General features: G+C 36.6%; 2 protein-coding genes and 1 long non-coding RNA gene across 4 annotated transcripts; 2 read left to right on the top strand and 1 right to left on the bottom strand.

The window, feature by feature from the left end:
* Positions 1-7,271: 7,271 nt before the first annotated feature.
* On the bottom strand, positions 7,272-10,457 carry LOC136223329 (uncharacterized). The gene is made up of 6 exons (XR_010685909.1): positions 10,170-10,457; positions 10,003-10,070; positions 9,738-9,873; positions 8,593-8,696; positions 7,596-7,652; positions 7,272-7,497 (listed from the first exon to the last, which is right to left on the bottom strand). It is a non-coding gene; the product is annotated as an uncharacterized lncRNA (long non-coding RNA).
* Positions 10,458-11,180: 723 nt separating this feature from the next.
* On the top strand, positions 11,181-13,672 carry LOC136222951 (probable glutathione peroxidase 2). The gene is made up of 6 exons (XM_066010649.1): positions 11,181-11,386; positions 11,858-11,934; positions 12,778-12,839; positions 12,921-13,039; positions 13,116-13,283; positions 13,387-13,672. The coding sequence occupies exons 1-6, from the start codon at positions 11,240-11,242 to the stop codon at positions 13,414-13,416; spliced, it is 603 nt and encodes a 200-aa protein (XP_065866721.1). The 5' UTR covers positions 11,181-11,239; the 3' UTR covers positions 13,417-13,672.
* Positions 13,673-13,822: 150 nt separating this feature from the next.
* On the top strand, positions 13,823-22,529 carry LOC136222950 (rust resistance kinase Lr10-like). 2 transcript variants are annotated; one of them, XM_066010647.1, is made up of 4 exons: positions 13,823-14,794; positions 16,925-20,515; positions 21,044-21,070; positions 21,166-22,529. In XM_066010647.1, exons 2-4 carry the CDS (start codon positions 19,834-19,836, stop codon positions 22,278-22,280), a joined length of 1,824 nt encoding a protein of 607 aa, XP_065866719.1. In that variant the 5' UTR covers positions 13,823-14,794; positions 16,925-19,833; the 3' UTR covers positions 22,281-22,529. The 2 variants fall into 2 exon arrangements, with proteins under 2 accessions (XP_065866719.1, XP_065866720.1); XM_066010648.1 differs by having other exon boundaries at positions 16,851-20,515.
* Positions 22,530-22,661: the final 132 nt, after the last annotated feature.

The following is a 22,661-nucleotide window of genomic DNA, read 5'->3' as shown; positions in this document are numbered from 1 at the left end:
TCCCAGAAGATGGTAGCGGAATGTCACAGCTGTCAAATCCATGCGAATGAAAAGCACGTTCCCGGAGCCGAACAAATCTCTATAATGACGGCATGGCCATTCGCAACATGGGGAATCGATATAGTGGGTCCATTCCCAGAAACGACAAAGAAAAAGAAGTACTTGGTAGTCGCAGTTGACCACTTCAGCAAATGGGTAGAAGCGGAGGCAGTAACCGCTCAAACACCTGAACGAATGATCGAGTTCTTACGAGAGAACATTATCATGCGATTTGGAATCCCACAAAAGCTTATAACTGACAATGGCACCCAGTTCAACTGTGTCAAGTTCAAAGCATACTGCGAAAGCATGGGGATCAAGAATCATTTTTCTTCCGTAAACCATCCCCAATCGAATGGTATGACAGAGGTTACCAACAGGGCCATGATTCAAGGTATCAAGAAGCGGCTAGGTGATAAAAAAACATGTTGGGCGGATGAGATACCCCATATGTTATGGGCATACAGAACTTCTATAAAAGCAGCAACAGGCGAAACACCTTTCTCGCTGGTTTATGGAGCCGAAGCAGTCCTACCTGTTGAAATCAGGTCGCCTACAGATCGAATAATTTATTATTGCGACACACAAAATCCTATCAACATTAGAGATGCATTAGATTCTGTTGAAGAACGAAGAGAAAAAGCTTACATGCGAATGGCAGTGTACCGCAATAGAATCAAGAAATATCATGACAGAAGGGTGCGAAAAGTGATAATCAACGAGAACGACTTGGTCTTGAAAAAAGCGGACAAAATACAATCCAGAGATGGCAAAGGCAAATTAGGCGTCAACTGGATCGGACCATACAAAGTATCCAAGAAGCTGGGACCATCAACTTTTGAAATAGAAGAAATGAGCGGAAAAAAGCTCCCGCGCACCTGGAATCTAGAAAATCTGCGCCTATATAAACGGGCCGGGTAGTTTAGGGAAATGACGAGTACTCTTTTTCCTTTTATGAGTTTTTTCCCACTGGGTTTTCTGATAAAAGGTTTTAATGAGGCTTTGATCCCGCACATTTCATATACCAATGTAACAAAAAAGTCTTTTCTTTTATCAATAAAGATATTCAATTGTTGCATACAGCGTTTGAGTGCGGATCCTTTTTAGGACAACCACTTCAGTGTGTTATCTACAAACAAAAGGCGGGTAAATCGCGCAAAAACCTTATGGTTAAACTTAAAAACACATAAATGTGTTGCCTATTAAGAAAGGCGGATGCATGATTACGCATCACTCGCAAAAACCTTATGGTTAAACTTAAAAACACATAAATGTGTTGCCTATTAAGAAAGGCGGATGCATGATTACGCATCACTCGCAAAAACCTTATGGTTGAACTTAAAAACACATAAATGTGTTGCCTCTTAAAGAAAGGCGGATGCATGATTACGCATCACTCGCAAAACCTTATGATTAACCTTATGATTATATTATTTTTGAAAGAAAAATTATAAGATAAGGCATAATAAAATTAAGCGAATTAACGAGTACTCAAAAAATTGCAAAAAGGGTCTAGCCACCCTAGCGGAAATGAAACTAAACTACGAGGAAATACAAATATGGAGTCGGCAAAAGGGCAAGGGTCACGTATGAAAACAAAGGGCAATAAGGAATAAAGCAACAATCGCACGTATAGGTAAAGCGGCAAGCAAAAGAAAATATATATATACGGGCAGTTTGTTACATACAACAGTCCAGATATAAATCAAACTATGCTACAGCTTCCTCTCCTTCACCCCCATGGCCCTCCTCGCCTTCAGCGGCTCCCTCATCTCCTCCAATGGGCGGATCTGCTTCAAGCGAATCCTCAACCCTCGAATCAGTAACTGCTTCAGAGGGCGGTACCTCTTGCTCAGGCTGAGAAAGGTCTTGTGGTGCCTCTTTTTCCGCATTCTGAGTAGAGATCTCGCAGCTAATTGGAGGGTTCTGAAAACTCTGCCAATCTAAGAAGAGTACCTCATCCATATCAGCATCCTCGGCTTCCAGCTTGTCCCACTTCTCAGTTAGATCCTTTTCGGGGATGGGAACCTTGGGGCGGCTAAGTACTCGATCTGGATGCCCATGCTCATAAGCAGCATGAATTCGCTCCCATACCAATAGATGCGAGCACCATCTTCGGCTAGAATCTCCTCAGCTTTCTTCTTTTGCATCTCCAGAGCCTCCTTGGATGAATTTAGATCATCAAGGACCTTTTGCAGCTCGTCGGACTTAGCCTGGAGGGATCTGAGAGCTTCTTCCTTCTCGCTCATAACCTTCTGAAAAGCGCCTTCAAGAGCCTTTACCTTCCCTTGGACATCATCATAAAGCGACTTCTGAGTCGCCAATTCAGTACCAAGGTTCTCCAACTCTTTAGCGCGTTCAACGTCCCTTAGGAGAGCACCCTCCGCGAAGTTAATAATCTGCATAAAAGATGATTCGCAGATAATAAGAGCGGATAGAAATGTGCAGTTACTACAAATGCAAGATCCTTGAAAGAGAATATCACAAGTAACAGTATACCTCTATGGCCCGCTTCTCAATCCCCTCCATAGCAGTAGGAAGCGGCACTTGCTCTCGCACACGGGAAGCAGAGGGGAGTCGCCCAAGGATATTGCATATGGAAGAAACAATGTCCCTACACGAGAAGCTCACAGCCATGCCAAAGGTCCTAGTCCACCACCCGCTGATATCGGGAATTGGCTGCGAATGCATAAGGAGAAAGACCAGGAGAACAGCAGATAACTCATAAGGAAAAATTAACAACATAAAAAAGGGGAATAGATCAATATACCTCATGGATTGGTGTACTGCTTTTTCCTTTGGACGAGGCGGATACAGGTGTACCGCCAACAGTGAGGGACACAGAAGCGTTTTTCTTTCTGGGACGAGAAGACTCTGTATCCACAGTATTCTTCCGCTTCCTAGTTAAGGGAAGGTCCTCGGAAGCAGAAGCTGGACCTTGTGAAACGGAGGCCCTTGCGGGAGAAGCCACCTTGATAGAAGTAATCGCCCCTCCAGGAGAATTCGCCCCTGCGACTGAAGTGTTTCCCTCCATTCGCCTCTTCCTTCTCGCTAGGGCTTTAGCCTCCCGATCTGCAGCGAGTTGAGATAAAGGATCACCCCTACAAAGGGTTAAAAGAAATCATCAACTTGGAAATAAAAAGTACCTTGTACAAAAACGCGATAAGGGATATAGACAACGTGATCCCCCTCGCGATAGGCAATCGCCACTCGGCTCCTTAGCATGTGGAAAGCCTAATCATATGTCCATACAAAGGGAGGAGTACCCTTCAAAAACTTGATCACAACGGATTCTTCCTCGCTGGGGTAACCGAAGTTCAAACTCTTTACATTTGGTCGGCCCCAACGGCGAAGGAAGTTCGGATTCCCTTCGTGAAACTTGATGAAGAAATAAGATCGGTCCCACTCGCGGATTTTGTTCAGCTTCTCGTCAAAACCATAGTAACCGCTCTGACGGATGAAAGTAAAATACCCCGCCGAACTTTTGAAATGATGAAGCTTGGAGAAAATTTTGAGCGAGAAGGGAACCTCCAGACAATCCGCCAGAAATTTGTCCAGAGTTAAATCGGCCCATCCATTAGGATGCAACTGACCGGGTGCGATTCCGTAACCGCCAAGGACGGAGGCAACCTCATCCGCCAGCGGATACGTGAAGCCGCAGATGATCTGGGCGACGAAAATGGTGAAATACCCCTTTGGGTAGTCGCCCGGTCCTTCATCCTCCCTGGGAATAAGGGTTTCGAGGCCTTGGAGCCAAGGATACTGCTCCCGCAAATCGTCAATTGTCTCTTGACAAACTAGACTTCCCGACCTGTCCTTCTTCGGTAATAAACGGGGGGTTGGGACAGGTGGCGGAATCAACTTTTTAGGGTCAAAACCTAGGCCCTCATCGGTTGTATTCGTCAGGTGGAGGAAGTCGGCGGGATGAGAATCAGACCCAGGAGAGCTGGTTGAAGCTTCATCAACCATCTCCTCGACCTCATGGGAGACCTCGCGGACGTAATTTTCGTCGAATGGTGCGAAGTCGAGGTCAGGGTTCGACATATTGATGAAGGAAAATGAACAGAAGTAAAGAATCGAGCGAGGTACAAATTCTGGAAAGGAACACTTACATATGAAAGACGACATAGAGAAGAACGGACGCAAAAAGGTTGATGCCGGAAGAGAAACGACGCAAAAGGTGGATGCCGGAGAAGAAACGACGGGCAAGGGAAAGTCACAATTTTTGAATTTTGAAAATCCAGACAAAAACGAAGAGTCTCCTATAAAAAAGACCCTAAAGGGCTCTTGCCAAACTAAGGGGGAGACATGTGATGACCCGCGAAGCCAAACCGGACCGAATTCATTACACGGGCCCAGCCCATACTTAGATCCATGGTCTAAGATGGGATGGGACCCGAATAGAGGAAGCGGGTGAAGTGAGTAACCGCCCCGAATTCCTAAATGGAGCACTAAAACTCCCACTCAGGACAAACGATACCACGTTTGTTGCCACGAAAGCCACGAGAGGGGGCATGACCTAAAAAGGAGTAACCGCCCTCGGAACATGGCCTGGAAGGGGTAACCGCCCTCGGCGGTTACTTAAGAACACTTATAAAAAGCCCTAAGGCCAAAGGGGGAAAGGTACATTCACATTTTCCCCACAATACTATGGTCAATTTACCAACCCTCCTACAAAAACTGACTTGATCGTCGGAAAGTTTTCCCGGAGATCCTGTCTCCGGTTCTGTTTTGCAGGTAACTACGGCGGAGATCATCAAATCGGATCCAGCAAGTTATCACATCCCTAGACCACATGGCTTAGGTTTCTTATGTTCCTTTAAAACAAAAGTATAAAAATAATACATGTGGTTTGCCTAATTTGCAAACAGGGATTTGCGGTTTGCAAAATATAATTCCGTAGTATGACTTAATTTACAAAATAATAAGATATTCCAATTTACACGGTCCCTATCTCAAAACATAGCTCCTTAAATCGAAACTATAAATTCATATGGTGGAAATTTTACAATTTTTTACTAATTTCATAGTTTATGAACTAAATTGATATTTAAGTTTATTTTACACGTTGTAGTTTAATTTTTGGATATGCGTTTTGTCAATATGTAAATATAATTTAAATAATAAAATAAAAAATGTTCTTAAAAATACAAATGAAACTTTTAGAAACTTTTAAACTACATATTTCTATCAAACCATATTTTTTTCTTTTTTACTTTACCCTTTCCATTAACTTGTGAAACTTATTATGTAAGATGTTATTTGATAAAATTGAAAATTAAGTGCTGAAAAAATAAATACTGAATTATAAGTGCTGAAAACATTGAATGGTATAATTATTATAAAAATGTTAATTGATAATGTTTAACTTAAAATGTTAAATTAAATATTTTGACTTATCAAAATAAGTGCTTTTTAACTTAATTTATTAATTTTATCAAACGCACTTAAATTAAATAAGTACTTAATATTTTAATTTAAATCTTTAAATAACTTATTAAACAATATCCCAGCTTCTCAAATATTAAACCTTTTGTCGAGATGGGGCTCGATATTCAAACTTTTTTAGTAATATTTATAAAAAAGAAAGAATTTTCAATGTTAATTGGACTCCAGGAACGAATTGTATACAGTAAATTTAGTTATTCAAATGAAACATGACGTAAAATGAGACAATTACCATACAAATGAACAAAATTAGGATAAGTTGTGAAACTCACAGTTTAATAGGTTATTTCGCATCTATCATTTTACACATTTAACATATTTTGTGATCTAAAAATATTGGTGTAATAATTCAAATTATCCAAATTTATCTACACGATAAATATTTTAACAAATTTTTTTATTGGTCTTCCATCCCTTATCTTTACAAATTAAGGAAATTTTATAACTATACTAGTACGTACACTCGTGCATACTCCCTCATACATGTCCTTTATGATGTCAATATATTTCCGCGAAATGCCTTTCCTTATCAAGGCCCACCAAAGTACTTCCCTTGGTACCTTATCATATGCGTTCTCCAAGTCAATGAAAACCATATGCAAGTCTTTCTTCTTATTTCGATAGTGCTCCATTAATTGTCTCATTAGATGGATGGCTTCCATAGTTGATCTTCCCAGCATAAAGCCAAACTGGTTTTCCGAGATCTTCACCGTCCTCCTTATCCTTTGTTCAATCACTCGCTCCCAAAGTTTCATAGTGTGACTCATTAATTTGATTCCCCGATAGTTGGCACAATCTTGGACATCGCCTTTGTTCTTATACAAAGGGATTAAGGTACTTTTCCTCCATTCTGATGGCATCTTATTGTTTCCCAAATTTTGTTGAAGAACGTCGTCAACCATTCGATTCCTCTTTCTCCCAAACATCTCCAAATCTCAATAGGAATGCCATCAGGTCCTACTGCTTTCTTCAACTTCATCTTCCTTAATGCCATTTTGACTTCACCCTTTTGAATTCTCCGCAGGCATTCATAATTACACACATATAGAGTATAGAGTAAAAATTACATAAGTTCATTGAGTGCTTTTTATGCATAATTTGCTCAAAAAAAGTTAAAACCCACTTTATAGCTCAAAATCTATGGATTTTAGAAAATGACACAATATACAATAAACAGGTGCATGTGAAAATTCCTGATACAATAAATATTTACAAAAAAAAGTGAACTAAGAAAACATGCTTTTTTTCTTTTGAATAAAGAAAACATGCTTAAGATATCAATCCAGCAAGCTTAACATTGAAGCTTAATGGTATGAACTTCTTTGCTAAACATTGTATGACGTTGAAGCTTAACTAATGGTAGCAACTTAATTTTTAGGCTTGAATAATCTTAGTAACTAAAAAATTTGACAGACATAAACTTAACATGACCACAAATAAATAATTAGAGATACAATGTGTTAGGAATAAAAAAATCAAAAACTCAAATCTCGGAATAATTTGGAAACCTTTCGCCACGAATAAATTGGGTTCAATATCATTCTCATCGGATCCTATTAATATGAAAAGCTGAGCTACATTTTTCAATTTGGGGGCGAATCTAAATGTGTGAGCCAACTAATCCATATGGAAAATTGCCCCAATACTTAGCATTAGTAATTTTTCATGGTGCTTAATTAGCAGTATGTTATGTGATTAACTTAAACTATTCCTATAGATCTCAAAGATGGATTTATTTCATTTGTATCTTTGCAAATTCAATTTATTCTTTCCACTTGACATGATATTTATCAACTTATTTATTAATATAGAAAGTCAAATCCCAAACGGGTTGCTCATTCCAAAGCTACCCGAACAACAAAAGCATAAAAGAGAACCCTCATACTTTTTAATTCAATTACACTTCTTACAAAAAATTCCCAATTCTCAATGAAAAATCAATAACCCCTGTGATCATTCGGATTTCATCAAACCTCTTCTTTGTCACTGGATGCTTTTCAATGTATTCTTCTGTTAGTTGCCCAAAAAGGAACATTTAAGCAAAAAGATCTCCAAATTTGACAAAAGAGGGAAATCAAGCAAGAGAAATAGAGTGGTATATCCAGTACCTTCACCTCTTGAAATGTAGAAAATGGGAACTCCCTTTAGTCCATATAAACACAGAACTGCCAATTGAATTGTTTTAATAAGCAGTTTGAATGGAACATGCAAATGCATATAAAATAGATGTCAGAATCGAATGAGGAAGAGTCTAACTTTTTTCAAGATTGTAGTTGTAAAAGGCTGAAAAAGCATTCTGATTTGGGTTATTATCTATCTATAGGTAAAATAAATACAAAAATAGGCACTCAATGATTTTTTAAAAATAAAGATAAAAAGGAATAAATCATGTCAAAACAAATAAAAAAATGGAACATTTTAGGTCCTTTTGAGTTATCTACATATATGTTAATAGAAAAATATCAACTATAAACTTCAAAAATAGATTAATGAAGTGGTGAAAGTATAAAACAAATAGAGAAGTTTTAATGCACATAAGCAATGTGTGAAGAAAGAGTTGGAACATGGATGTGGTTGAAACAGAAATATCAAGTTAACATAGTTCTGGAAGAATAATAAATTATCAATTCATTCAACTTTTCAAATCAATTTAGGAACCATACATTTTAAAAAATATCTCACAATGGAAAGAATGAAATAAGCCCTCATCAAAGTCTCTTTCCAAAGTGAAATAACAATAAAAACAAACATGTAAAAACCATCGCCGTATAGAGAAAGAGCCACCACAAATATTAGAATGGAAAACACAAAATTGAATAACAGAAAATAGAAATTCCAGATCCATCAGTAGACTGTGACAAACCCCAAAAAATAGACCGACAAATATTCAATCATCTAGTTAGGCAGAAAGAAACGTATTTTAATAAAAAAAAGAGCATAGAATTGCAGATAGATCAACAGATGTTAACACAACCTGATCATCTGCAATGAGTACAATCAAACAAAATGAAGTGCAAAGAAGTAAGGAAACATCACAGAGCAGGAATGTACAAACTCACCAAACATGCACATATCTGAAAACGAAAAAAAATCAAAGAGATATACCTCGCAATTACATGAAAATGGCGAGGCGGGATCGATGAGAACAGGGCATATTGTCACATTGCAATCCGTTGAGTACATTAGAGTAACCCATATCTCAGATTGGCCTATAAATAAGGAAATTTTAAATTAGGCGCACAATTAGACTTAGGACTATACATGATAACTGTATGAATTTTTTCTATATTGAATTAGACCAAAAACAATATGTTAGACCTGCAAGTTTCCATATATAAAGGACCAAAAACACATAAATAGTTCAAAGTTCAAACAAAGCCTTTATAAATTAGGAAAAATAAACCAATAATAAGATGTAGCAGATTCAAAAATCATCCAAACCAAAATGAAGAGTTTCATATTTCCTAACTAAAAGTTTCCCATTCCACTGTCCCTATATCTTCTTTTTCCGTCTTATTTTCCTTCGCTTTACATTCTACAAATGTTTTTTTCATTGATACTGTGATTCCATCACTCTTCCTTGAATGGAGAGTGGTGTTTTGTTTGAAGGTGACCAAATTTATTTTGAGAAACAAACAATTATAACTTATCAATTCTATATAATAATGATATCAGTTCGATTCAAATCTATCTTTAGTATGTTGATGGCCGCATCTCTGTAGGTATTAATATTAAGTGAACAGAGAAGGAGGAGAAAAACCACAAAAAAATCATTAGTTAGTTATTTATAAGTACAGAACTAATACACACAAATCCTTCAAATTCACTTAATAACTATAATTTCCAAAATAGAGCAATTAGAATAGTCACCAAGTTGAAAACACATAAAAGAAAGCTCAAATGCACAGAACACATTCTAAGAAAATAAGTAACTCGTAGATTTAGTCAAATTAGAAGAAAATTTGTAAAATAGTTGTATTAATAGAATAGTAAGCAGATAATAATTTCACATTAGTAGAATAGTAAGCGAAAAGAACTACAGAAATATACAAAAAAAAAAAAAAATTGCATTACACAAATTGTGGATATTAATGTGTTCATTCTATTTCTAAAATTTATAGCCTTTGCATTAAGTAATGTGGAATTGGATATCCAAAAAATAAAGCAACTTAAATTTGTAAAGAACACATATTAGCACCACCATCACACACAAAAGCCGAAAAAAGAAAAAAAAAACTGTCAGACAATACCACTCATATATCTCCTTCCTTGATAGGAGATGGAAGCGAGTAACTCCATTTTTTCCTTTAGAGATGTGCTTTCTCCGCCTCTTGAAGGAAGGGAAGAGGAAGAGTCATCTCCTGTATGCTGAGAGAGCAAGTAGATCTGGGAAAAAAATAAAAAATAGCACACTCAGATGGATGAGAAATGACAAAAAAAAATCTGTGAAAACATCAGAAAAAACATATGAACTAACGGAAACCGGCGACAATGGGGAAGCTAACAACAAATTACCTGGTACGGAAATAGCGAAGAAGTAATATCTTTGACGTCTAACAAAAACACGATTGGAAATTTTGATTCTACAGAAACATAAGGACAGCAAAAAGCAATCAAAATAGGGGAAAACAGTCTATTATAAAGCATGGTCTGAGAAGCACACAGACAAAAAAAAAGCTTACCTGTAAATATCTTCCATGGAAAGCAAAACAAACACGTCGCCGACGATGAGAATTAGCAGAAATCGGTTCCTTAAAAGCACCAGCCATATCTGTTCAGGGTTTTACTGTATCAAAAGAGAATTCAATATAGATAAAGACGATGAGAAAGGATCAAAATGATAGGAAATGTTCCTTCCATGTAGTAGGGATCTGCTGGATTTGAGAGAGAGAGAGAGAGAGAGAGAGAGATGAATAGAGAGATGAAGAGCACGAATTTCTAATGGAGAGATGATGAAGCGGGATGGCTGAGGCACGGATTTCTAGATAGGATAAAAGCTATTACGACATCGTTTTGCTGCTAGGTTGCTAGAAATTTTTGGTAGATATCAAGGGTAATACAGTCAACATGGATTAAAGGGCAACATTGGAAAAAATTTGGCACAAAATGGTCAATTTTACTGTTCCAATTACTTTTATAGTTATATATAATTTTCAAACTTTTAACCATAAAATTATATTTGTTTCTTTTTGAAGCATAAAATATCTTTGTTACTACGCGATATAAAATTTATTTTGTTATTTATTCTTAAAAAATATATTAGTCACAGATCATAATCTCACATACATCTAAAAAATCCATAAAAAAAAATCAAAATACCTTAAAACAGTCTGTCTTTTGACTGCAAATACAGTAATGAGATTTTTTTTTGGGTTACCAGTAATGTGGATTGAAATTTAAATCTCTACAATAATAAAAATACAACTAAAAATACTAGTAGAATCATTTAGAATCTTCTTTTTCCCATTTCTTAGCATTGAATTCACGTGTTCATAATAAAAAAAAAAAAACAGTTCACGTGAAAAATAATAAATTTCAAAAATTCTATCTACTGGCACGTGTCTAACATTAATGAGATTCTATAGCCAGCTAACCCCACCCCACCTGCACCTCTTGAAAAATATAAATAATTACTTTCCTTTTAAAAAAGGATCTTTTTCCATGTCTGATTTCATGAATTCAATGGTCATCTGTTCAGATTGAAAATGATTTGTTCACATTGTATATATATATATGGTAGTGTTTTCTTTTGATGATGCTTATCATCAATTTAGTTTCCTCTCTCTTTCTTCTTCTTGCTGTCTTTCTCTTCTACAGATACCCATTTTCCCCTCTTTCTTCTTCTTCAAACAGAATGGCTGAGCAAACCCCCAATTCTGTCTATGATTTCACTGTCAAGGTATTTTTCAATCTTTTAAATCCGTTTCTACTCCTTATCCTGGGTTTTCTTTCAGTTTAGTTGGTCAAGGGTTTGTAGAAGAACATAATTTATGCTCAATTTTGTATTTTTGTTTTGGAATTCCATCTTTAGATTATGATTTTAGTGTTATTTGATTCTGCACTTCGTTATTGTTCTGTTTATGATTTGATCCTGCTTCTTAATCTTTTGATTTTGTAAGAACTATGGTTAAGTTATTGAGTTGTTGACGAAATTACAAGTGGTTTATGTGGTATTCATATATGGATTTCAGTTTGTATTGTCCCCTGATTACAGATGTTAGGTAAGAAAATATGTTGATCATGTCATTGAAGTTAAAATTGAAGGCCTCTTTTGGGTTTTCTTCTCAAGTGTTTTTATACTTTGTGTGTTTGATCATGACCATCGATTGATGGAGAGGTATAATGAATGTAATTGCATCTATGATTGCAGGATATCCGCGGAAATGATGCGAATCTGAGTGAATACAGAGGCAAAGTTGTTCTGATTGTGAATGTTGCTTCCAAATGGTAATCTGACTGATCTTCCTTAATTAATTGTTCAGTGATTTATTTTCTTCTATGATTTTATGCATAAACTTTGTTTTGGCTTGTTAGTTTCTCTCTCAACTTAGTCTTACCACTCACATCATTGGTTGAAGTTTTCTATGAAATATTTATCTATTATCTAGCTTAATGCTTATATTAGTTGCTGACATTTGCTATTCGGGTTTGCTTCGAGAATGATATATAGGAAACAAATCATCTCGGATTGGGAAAGAAATCAGTTGCTTAGACTCGAGTGCTTAATACTATTGAGGTTTTATAGGGTCTATTTGTTCACGTGTTTTGTGTTTGATGCTGCCTTTTTTGTGATTTTTCTTCCAAAATAGCTATCAGTTGTTGTTTCTCGATCCTTACCAAATACTTATACATCTATTGTATAGACTAAAACAACAAAAATGAAATATAAAAATGAAAACCAAATGGTCACATGTAGTATTTTGGTGCTTTTGTTGAGAAATGTTTAGCAAATGACTTATGCTTTCAAAATTTGATGGAGTTAACAAATTTGCACGGTTTGGTACATAGGCATGTACATAAAAACATATATTCTATAAGATAAGATTTCATGTTCCTGCATCAAATGATTTTTCTCTGTGGTTAAGGTTCACCTAGAATTCGAATTCACAATCTTGTAACACTGATTAACCAAAGGCTTATTGGTTTTGGAAGATGAGATAATTGAGGGTCTGTTCGGTTCAAATGTTGTTGTTTACTGTTTGCTGTTACGTGTTGCTTGTAGCTAGTAGATGTCTATCAACAGTTGTTTTACAGGATCACTCGTGTAATTCAGCTTTTGCTTTGCTGCAGTGGTTTAACAAATTCAAACTACAAGGAATTGAATGTGTTATATGAGAAGTACAAGAGCCAAGGTTATTGAATAACAAGCTCATTGATTCATCAGTTTATGATTAGTTATTCGTATTAATCATGCTCGTATTTTTCAATGGCAGGTTTTGAGATCTTGGCTTTTCCTTGCAACCAGTTTGCAGGTCAAGAACCAGGAAGCAATGAGGAGATTCAAGAAGTAGCATGTACAATGTTCAAAGCTGAATTCCCGATATTCGATAAGGTACATTCTACTCGATTCCGAACTTCCAATTCGAGAGATAAATGCAAACTTAATTATATTCCATTGATTAATGTAGATTGACGTAAACGGGAAGAACACAGCACCCCTTTTCAAGTACCTGAAATCAGAGAAAGGCGGCTTATTTGGAGACTCAATCAAGTGGAATTTCACAAAGTTTCTGGTAAACAAGGAGGGGAAAGTCGTGGAGCGATATGCTCCGACTACAGCACCCCTTAAAACCGAGGTATGAACAATAACATTTGATATAATATATTACTAGTATGGAATCTGGGATTGAGTTTAGAAGCAAGCATATTCTAATGTGTTCTTTTCATTTCCTTTTGCAGAAAGACATACAGAATTTGTTGGCAGCATGATCTTAAGGACCGATTGGGACGGACGGGAATCATTCGATATGTATGTTGATGTTGTGTAATATCCTGAAGAAGCTAAATCACAAAAAGTTGGTTACTTAAAATTATAAGTTGATGTGAAATTCCTGGTTGGAGTAGATAATTACAAAGTAGTAATTTGTGTTTGTGGATTGTATGCTAAGTTCAGTTGAATAAGTTTGTTGATTAATAACCCTTTATTCTTATTGGTATAATAAAGAAATTAGCATTTAAACTTGGATGATTGACTATGCAAATTTCTATCAAGTAATTTTAATGCTTGTTTAGTTCTTTTTTTACTCCAGACAGTAGAGATAGAGTCTAGGTCTGTTTGGTTTATCTGCTACTAAGTTTTGCTGTTGGAAAAACAGTGGTTCTTTACTTTTTTTAGTTTTTATATTAAGCATTTGGTATCTCCACATTTAATAAATAAAATAGTGGTGTCTCTTATAATATGTGTGAGTCCATGTTACACATGATGAAATATGTACGAGAGGTCATCTATTCGAGATGGAGAATATGCTTCTAATAATTTTTCTAACTAACCACCTAGAAAATGGAGGAATTAGAATTGAGAAATAAATTGGGATATATGTGTTAGACATTTCGAAAGAAAAATTATTTATTTATTTATTTATTTTTTTGATATTTGTTTCAAGGGGATGGATTGAAATCAAAATCATCTATATTTCTATCAACAATAGCAAATAAAAATGTTGAACAAAACTTTGTTTTTTCTTCTTCCATATATAACAATTAAAGCATTTACTAGCTTTTTGGATTAGATAATATTACTTTTGTTTAAGTAGAAGTTTTATTTCTAAACTGGTTAAAGTTCATAATGGTGGAACAAAGTCAATCATGTAATGGTGTAACTAACCAATTGAACTCGAATCCTCCATGTGTCTTCAATTCCATAAATTAATGAGGTTGTCAAGACTCGAACCCTCAACCGTTAGTTTGTCAAATTTCATCACAATCCAATGGTGGAAAAAACAAAGTAAGTATAGCATAACCCATTGTAGTTACGACCTATCTCATTAGTTAGTTATTCTAGTTAGTATAAATAACATTGTAGCACATGCTTCCCATTTAAAAGAATAAGGAGTCAGTTGCATTTTTTGTCTTTCAACTGACCTATTTATCACAACAGTATTGATGTTCTTGAGATGATCCATCAATGGTAGATCCATTGATCTTCGTTGTCATTAACAATGCCGCCAAAGAAAGGAGCTCTTATGCTGAATTGTGCGTAACCCAACTGCGTACACAAGTCCTGAAGTTCTCACCGATTCTAGTGATTCTACAGACATCGATGATAATCGCGATAATCCCAGTCGCAACAATCGGAATCGCATTCCTGGTAAGGACAATTCTGAACCAAAGTAGTCCTCTGCTCATACTTGTGGATAGACAGAAGTGGGGTATGAATTCTCAGCAAGTAATGCAGAATTCTGATAATCCTAGTCTAATTCTTGTTAGCATATTTCTGAATGGAAGTAATTACATTCCATGGAGGAGATCCATGCTTTTAGCACTGAGTGCAAAAAGGAAAACTAAATTCATTCTGCATAATGAATAACCTATAAATATTGAGTCCGATGCAAATTCGAAGTGGAAAGGGAAAGGGGATCTCGTATTTTAATGGATAGTCAATGCTCTAACTAGAGAATTAGGCTCTGTTCTTTACCACTATAAAAACTTAACTGAACTATATTGAATCTGAAATAATAAGTAGTAATAAATTACTGAACTGATTGATACTGAATTAGAGTAAAGATATGGTGAGAGTAATAGTCCTTTAATTTTTCAGTTAGGGAGAGAAATTTGTAGTTTGTCACAAGGATCTATGACTCCTGTTGATTTTTCAACAAAATCAAAAGCAAGGGGAATGAATATACTATAGTTAAACCAGTTGTTAGTTGCACATGTGGTGAGTCAAGGAAAATTGTACAAGAGCAAATTCAAGAAAAATATTTAATGCAACTGTTATCAGGATTACATGTTGATTTTGATCATGTTAGGGATCAAATTCTCTTTATGGATGCATTGCCATCTGTTAATGATTTTGTAAATATTATATTGGTCCAAGGAATTCTAAAGGTATATGATAATCTACCATATCTTTGAGAACCTTTTCAACGAAGAACCTTTGAAATAGAACGTGTTTCATCTATCACTAGTCTTGCAGGGTCACTTGCTATGTTCTGAATCTTAGAGGTCCTTATTAGCGGTTTCCTCCGAGTTAAGTCCATTGCCCGCCTTAGTTTTGGCCGCCTTTGTTGTCGTTGTTGGGCCCATGCGAGAGGTCATTGTCTCGCCTGATCGGCATGGGGGGACCGTTCCCTTATAAGGTAATTCCATATCTGGTGGTTGTTGTGTTGTATTTGTAATTGAGCCTTCTTGAGCTTGCTATGAGATTCTTGTAGCTTTTGCAAGATGACTGTGAAAGTTGTAGTATGATCTGCCTATGGGGGATGGAGAATGTCTTCGTGGTTGTCGGACTCATTGTCATCAGGGTGTGGACACTCCTTCCTTGGCAGGCGAAAATTCGTCGAAGTCATTATCATTTTCAGGAGGCTTGCTAGATCCCTACGAAGAACTTTGAGGCTGCACACCCGTCATGTCCCACGGAGATCTTCTGCAAGAGGTTTTCTCGAGTAGTCGAGCTAAAAGAATAAATTTGAAGTTTGTCTAAGTAGGATCCATGCTCACTGCATCAAATGCTGGGTCTGGCCCAAGAGCTTGATCGTTGATTTGGTCTTCAAAGGTTGACCAATGCTGGGATGAGCCTCCTGGGTACACTTCGAGACCAAAGTAGTAAGATTGTTCGGAAAAGTACCGTAATGATTATGTAAATATGTGTTAAAAGAGGGGAATATACATTTTTTTATAGGTGTCCCGTGAGATTATCTTGTTACCATTAGGTGAGACAATGGTTGTAAGTCAATGTAGGGAGAGAAATATTTATGGTCCTTGAGGTATGGATCCACTTGAGAGTTTTAAACCTATTTGGGCTAGGATGTTCAATATAATGGACCCGTAACAATATTATTTTGAACCTTTATTTAGTAATTTAGATTATTTTTATTAATTTATGTATTATAATTTTTATAATTTTATTTATTTATTAATTAATTTAAAATATTTTCATATTGAACATTTTATATAATAACTATAACCGTTTATCACAATTTTATTAAACATTAATAATTAATCAATAAATAATAAACAATTAACAATTACAGCAACAACCATCAGATGAACTAAATAGAGCATTAGAGCATGAGAGTTTGATTAATTGAATTTCAGAGTTTGTGAATGAGAACCATTTTTTGGAAATTAGAAATTTGGATTTCATTTTTATTTCTTCTTTAGTTTTATTTCTTTTTATAATATTTTTCTTCTATGAGTTTTAGGATTTTAGGGGCGAAAATGAATTCAAACGCACAATCTTTCAACTTTGAATTTATCTCCATCGAATTTATTGCAGCAAAAGCTGGAACCTTTTCTCTGGATGTGAAAGGAGGCAATCAAACTTATTTGAAGTGAATCCAGGTGATGTGCTATATTTTCTGTCATCTGTCCGTACCATGCCTTGGGAAAGGTTGGAAGGGGATCTCCGTGGCGGATTTGTGTTCCGACAGTATCATATGCTTCAGTCAATCCAGAAATAAGTTGTAAAACCATCTGATCATTAGTAAATAGACTTGAGGTGCTGGCAGTAGGAGGAGATGTCGGAGAAATCGTCCAGCTTAATTTTGGAGAACTTCTGTTGAAGAAAAAGAGCACGAGAGTGCTTGTTGTCGGAGAAGATATCCTCTAAACGGGTCCAGGCTTTGGCTGCGGTGGAGTCTGGTTCGATGATGGTGTGAAGTATAAATCAAGAGAAATAGTGCTGTATATCCATTTGCGAGACCATAATTCGGGGTTTGTGTCGATCAGGGAATCCGCGGAAGTGGAAGGGATTATGTGATCAAGGACTTGGAAAGCTTTGACATGAAGCTTAAACAGGGCAGCCCAGGTGGGATATGGTCATTTTTCATTATCAAGTGTTATTTTGATAAAGGTGGAGATATTCGAGACAGTAAGGGAGGGATGAGTTGTGTTTAATTTTTCCGGGTTTGTGGTGTTGGTGTGTGAATGTCCAGATTGTGGTGTTTCAATGTTGGAATTGGCGGATGTGTTTGTCATGGCTGCAGCGGTGAAGAAGGAGCAGCAGCGGCGGTCGTAGGGTTGGGGGTGGTCGGCGGCGGCGGCCGAATATGGAGATTAGGGTTGCGGGTTTGGAAGAGAGAGAGGGAGAAAGAGGTAGGTTAGGGTTTGGTCTCTGATACCATGTAACAATTTGAATTGTTCAGTGATTGTTATTGATGTGTAAATCCAATATATACATAGTATAGTTTACATAGCAGTCAATGTCTGAACCTATATTCTAGGCTAAGGAATAGGGAACTCAGTTGAGTGATAACTACACAGATAAATAATATACTGAATAAATACTATATCCTAATAGTTTTCTAGGGTTTGGATAAGCAAGGTACTTATAATTTCACAAATGATGAAATTAGGTCTTTTGATTCTGTTTTACACAAACTTTGCACGCACTTCTTTGTATTGAGCTGTACTTTTTGGTTCACTTCAAGTGGCTTTTTGTTTCCAACTGCCTGGTCTTTTGGAACTTGGAGTCTAATATGGCAGAATGTTTCCAAGGTTGCAATTTTTTATACGTCAACAAGATCAATATGGCAACCTTGTTTCTGGATTATATGAATTTGATGCTGATGTTATTGAGAAGGAGACAAATCTCTCTGCACCTATTTCAGATTATGCCAGGGACTCAACTGTTGTCTTTCAGTCTTTTGGAACCAGGAAGTTTTGTGCTTACTTTATCTGATGTGAAGCACAATAGAAGCATCTACAAAATGCCGTTTGAATATACTGTTTTCATAGCTGAAGCTAGTGAATCGTTATTATTAGTGGCATCTGTGTCTTTCTGTGCATTAGCTTTTAGAGAACTAACACAGAATTCTTTGAGCAGAATTATTTTGAATAAGGCTGTTTAATGTCAAGTTTTAGAGAACTAAAACAGAATTATTTGAGCAGAAAGAAGAAGATAACCAGAGTCATTGCTTAACACTTGATTCTGCAAAATCAACTGATGAACCTCAGTGTCTACAGTTGATGTTGTACCAGGAAAGCTCAAATCCAAATGCCATTTCCCTATGTAACTCAATGAAAGATGAAATTCTTCTTCTTCTTGGTAACATTACTGACATTGGAGGGATCTTCAATTTGAAGTCCGGGACAAAGTGATGGTGTACCTAAGAAAGGAGAGGCTCGCTAGCGCCCCAGAGTCATTACTATAGTTTCTACCGTTGATGTTGTACCAGGAAAGCTCAAATCCAAATGCCATTTCCCTATGAACCTCAATGAAAGATGAAATTCTTCTTCTTGGCAACATTAGGGACATTATTTCTAAGCTGCAACCGTCCCTCAAATCATATCCTTTCATTTCACCAACGTATGCATAAGTGTAGATTCTAGAATGAGAGAGTGAAGAGTTAATACAGGGACTAGTGTCCAAGTAAACAGAAGAGTTTACAGGATTTTGGCACTTTAAGAAACCGAAATTCTCTGCTGGTAATGTTTCACATCTGTAGCTATCTTTGGTCTTCTGTTTGTATTTATACAAGGTGTATGGATCTTCAAAACGAAAGCTATCTTCTGTTCTGTTAAAGGAAAACTAAGAATGGAGGAGCAATCATCTCTATCAATACTGACATCCACCAATCGGATCGTGAAGTTGTCATAGTTGATTGCGTGCAAGTGATATTTTCCTCCATTAATTAGATGCAAGACTGTCACATTATTTTCACAAGATAGGTTATATTGATCATCTCCGCAACTGATTGGGTCGGTCTGTAGTCTGAAAGGATAACTGATATTTGTTCCTCCACATGCTGAGGGAGGACAATCAGCTGTATCCTTAGCAATGCCAATCTGAAAATAAACAATAAACAGTAATAGCAGCCGTATCTATATTCTAAGTGTCTCCACCTTCACAATCTTCTTCACAGGCCAACACCGTTTTTCTTTGTCTGATCCATAAGACATTAGCACCACAAGTGTCTATGTCTTGTACTTGTTAGCAACATAGTCAAAGTCCATGCATCATGGCGTTAATGACTATACTATAAAAATAGGACCACAATCTTCTTCACAGGTCAACATCATTGTGGAAAAGAATAAAATTCTATGGTTTTGCTTCGCCTGATCCATAAGTCAATAGCACCACAAGTGTCTATGTCTTGACTAGGAGGACATCCTGTTAAATTTCCTGAAAGCTTCCTCCAAATTGAAGCTAAAACTGCATCTGCATCTCATTATTGAAGATATTATATGGGTCAGATGGTTGAGTATTTCTCTTGCTTCTTACTGTTCATTTCATTCACCACTTCTGTCCATGGACTGTATATGAATGACTGTAATTCCTCAAGATGTGGGAGCAACGGACCACTGGTCCGGTTTCCATTCCGAATCCAAGGCAAGCAACCAGACCACTGTGGCTATCCTCAACATTGGTTTCTTCTGTCTTGCTCGGAAAATAATGATACTGTTCTGCAGTTGACGCCTTCATGGAAACTCTCCATCAAAAAAATTAACTATAAATCTCAAGTCATCTCTGCATATGATTCTGAAGATTGCCTTCCGAGGAGGCTTTTAAATTTTAATTTATCTGTTTCTCCCTTCCTGTTTAATAGCGGATACAATCAGGAATACACGTTATTCAATTGTTCTTCAGAAAATGAAGACCATAATGGCCAAATTCCATGTCTTAGTGGTCTACACTATGCAGTCTATGCTATTTATTCTGATGCAGATATTGGCTACCAGAATCTGCTGTCTTGCACCAAGATACATGACATTTCCTCAGATAATTACCTATATCAGCAGCAAAATATTTTGGAATTGCATTGGTCCGATCCGAATTGTAGATTGTGTGAAACAAAAGGAAAGTATTGTAGATTACAAAGTAACAGCACAGGATCTAGAACTGAATGCTATGCCATGCTCAAACGAGGTGTGTCTTCTCTTCTTCCAAGTTGTGTTATTGCCAATTATGGTCGGCCATATATATGTCAAATTAGCAACTATAAATTTTAACCATTGCAAGATTTTTCTTTATATATACATTTATAACCATTGAACTTGGCTCCTAAATTTCACTTCTAGACATAAAAACTCATGAACTTTGCATCCTTATAACTCTAACCTGCAAGTTGACGAAAGGGCGGCCCGGTCGCATTACGCGTCCCCGCTGAGCGAGGGTCCGGGGAGGGGTCCCACCACAAGGATGTATTGGGGGCAAAAGCCTTCCCTTGCCAATTTAATTGGCAAGAGGCCGCTCCTAAGACTCGAACCCGTGACCTCTAGTCACACGATAACAACGTTTTACCGTTGCGCCAAGGCTCGCCCTCTGCAAGTTGACGAAAATCTATAAAAAAAATTAACACAATGCTAACTTGAGCAATTTCGATCACATCATGACCCAATTATTGTGGCTTCTTGAATTTTGCTAATGCATTAACTAAACATTCATATTTTGCAGGGTCATCAACCAAGCTAATAACAACAGGTTAGTGGTCTAATTTATACTTATCTATACTTCATTCATGAAAAGAAGTGAAGAAAATCATTCCTGTTTTGACAAAAGGAATATTTCGTGTACAGGTGCAACCCTGGGTTCTATTCTTCTTGTGGGAGCAGTAGTTATGGTCCTCCGAATGTACAGTTCAAACAAAACAGACAGAGAATATCAGTCCAAGATTGACAAGTTATTGGATGATTACAAATCTTTCAAGCCTTCGAGATTTTCTTTTGCTGATATTAAAAGAATGACAAATCAATTCAAGGATGAATTAGGCCGAGGAGCTTATGGAACTGTGTACAAGGGAAAGCTATCTGATGAAATTATGGTTGCTGTTAAGGTCCTTACTAACTCTAAAGGTAATGGTGAGGAGTTTGTGAATGAAGTTGGAACAATAGGCAGAATCCACCATGTGAATGTAGTTCGTTTATTTGGTTTCTGTGCTGATGGGTTTCGTCGAGCTCTGGTTTATGAGTACTTACCCAATGATTCACTGCAGAAGTTCATATCCACATCACATACCAAAAGCCATTTCCTTGGTTGGGGAAGACTTAAACATATCTCTCTTGGCATAGCAAAAGGGATCGATTATCTTCATCAGGGATGTGATCAAAGGATCCTCCATTTCGATATCAAACCACAAAACATCTTGCTTGACCATGATTTCAATCCAAAAGTGTCTGACTTTGGCTTGGCTAAGTTGTGTGGTAAGGATCAAAGTGCAGTGTCTATGACAACTGCTAAAGGGACAATTGGGTACATGGCACCTGAGGTGTTCTCTAGGAATTTTGGGAATGTTTCATATAAGTCCGATGTTTATAGCTTTGGAATGTTGGTGTTGGAAATGGTTGGGGGAAGAAAGATTGGTGAAGAAACAATGGGAAATGATGAGGAAATATATTATCCAGAATGGATGTATAATCTGTTAGAAGTAGGAGAAGATCTAAGGTTGGAGATTGAAGAGGATGGAGATACTCAAATAGCGAAGATACTTGCAATTGTGGGACTATGGTGCATTCAGTGGAATCCAATGGAGCGACCCTCTATGAAAACTGTTGTCCAAATTTTGGAAGGAGAAGGAGACAACTTACCAGTACCTCCTAATCCTTTCACCTCTGCAGTTTCTGCAAGAAAGAATGCAAAAATGCCACAAAGACGGCTTCATCTAGAGCTGGAAATCATTTCAGAAACAGAGTGATCACCCATATATATATATATATAATGCTTGAATTTCTTAAACTTTGAATGTATTGTAAAGTAGAAATAAGTTAAAGTCCGATTTTGCATTATCAAAATTAGAATACTTTGTTGCCTAGTATAATTAACATAGAATACTTCTTTTTCTGTTTTGAGAAGAGAGAGGAAAGTGCAGAGACAAAGTTGTATTTTGTATTTCTATTCTGTAATTAATGACTCTTCTTCCATTATTGAATTTGTTGTTTGGTTTAACTTCTTCTCAAGTTCCATCTTGGTTGCCAAAGATTTCTCTAACATTCTTAATATATGTACTTTGTTCCATAGAACAGGTTAGTGCTCTGATCTGTACTTTGTTCATGAAATTGCCTCCAATGGATTCAGT

This window comes from Euphorbia lathyris, chromosome 3 (genome assembly GCF_963576675.1).
Source record: "Euphorbia lathyris chromosome 3, ddEupLath1.1, whole genome shotgun sequence".
NCBI lineage: Eukaryota > Viridiplantae > Streptophyta > Magnoliopsida > Malpighiales > Euphorbiaceae > Euphorbia > Euphorbia lathyris.
Note: the sequence above shows the minus strand (reverse complement) of the source record. Positions and strands in the feature narration are given on the sequence as shown.

Coding starts and splice junctions, on each gene's coding strand:
- LOC136222951 (XM_066010649.1), top strand. CDS start 11,240: ATGATGCTTATCATCAATTTAGTTTCCTCTCTCTTTCTTCTTCTTGCT. Junction 11,935..12,777: donor GTGAATGTTGCTTCCAAATG/GTAATCTGACTG, acceptor GCTTTGCTGCAG/TGGTTTAACAAATTCAAACT. Junction 13,284..13,386: donor CAGCACCCCTTAAAACCGAG/GTATGAACAATA, acceptor TTCCTTTTGCAG/AAAGACATACAGAATTTGTT.
- LOC136222950 (XM_066010647.1), top strand. CDS start 19,834: ATGGGTCAGATGGTTGAGTATTTCTCTTGCTTCTTACTGTTCATTTCA. Junction 20,516..21,043: donor CTATGCCATGCTCAAACGAG/GTGTGTCTTCTC, acceptor CATATTTTGCAG/GGTCATCAACCAAGCTAATA. Junction 21,071..21,165: donor AACCAAGCTAATAACAACAG/GTTAGTGGTCTA, acceptor TTTCGTGTACAG/GTGCAACCCTGGGTTCTATT.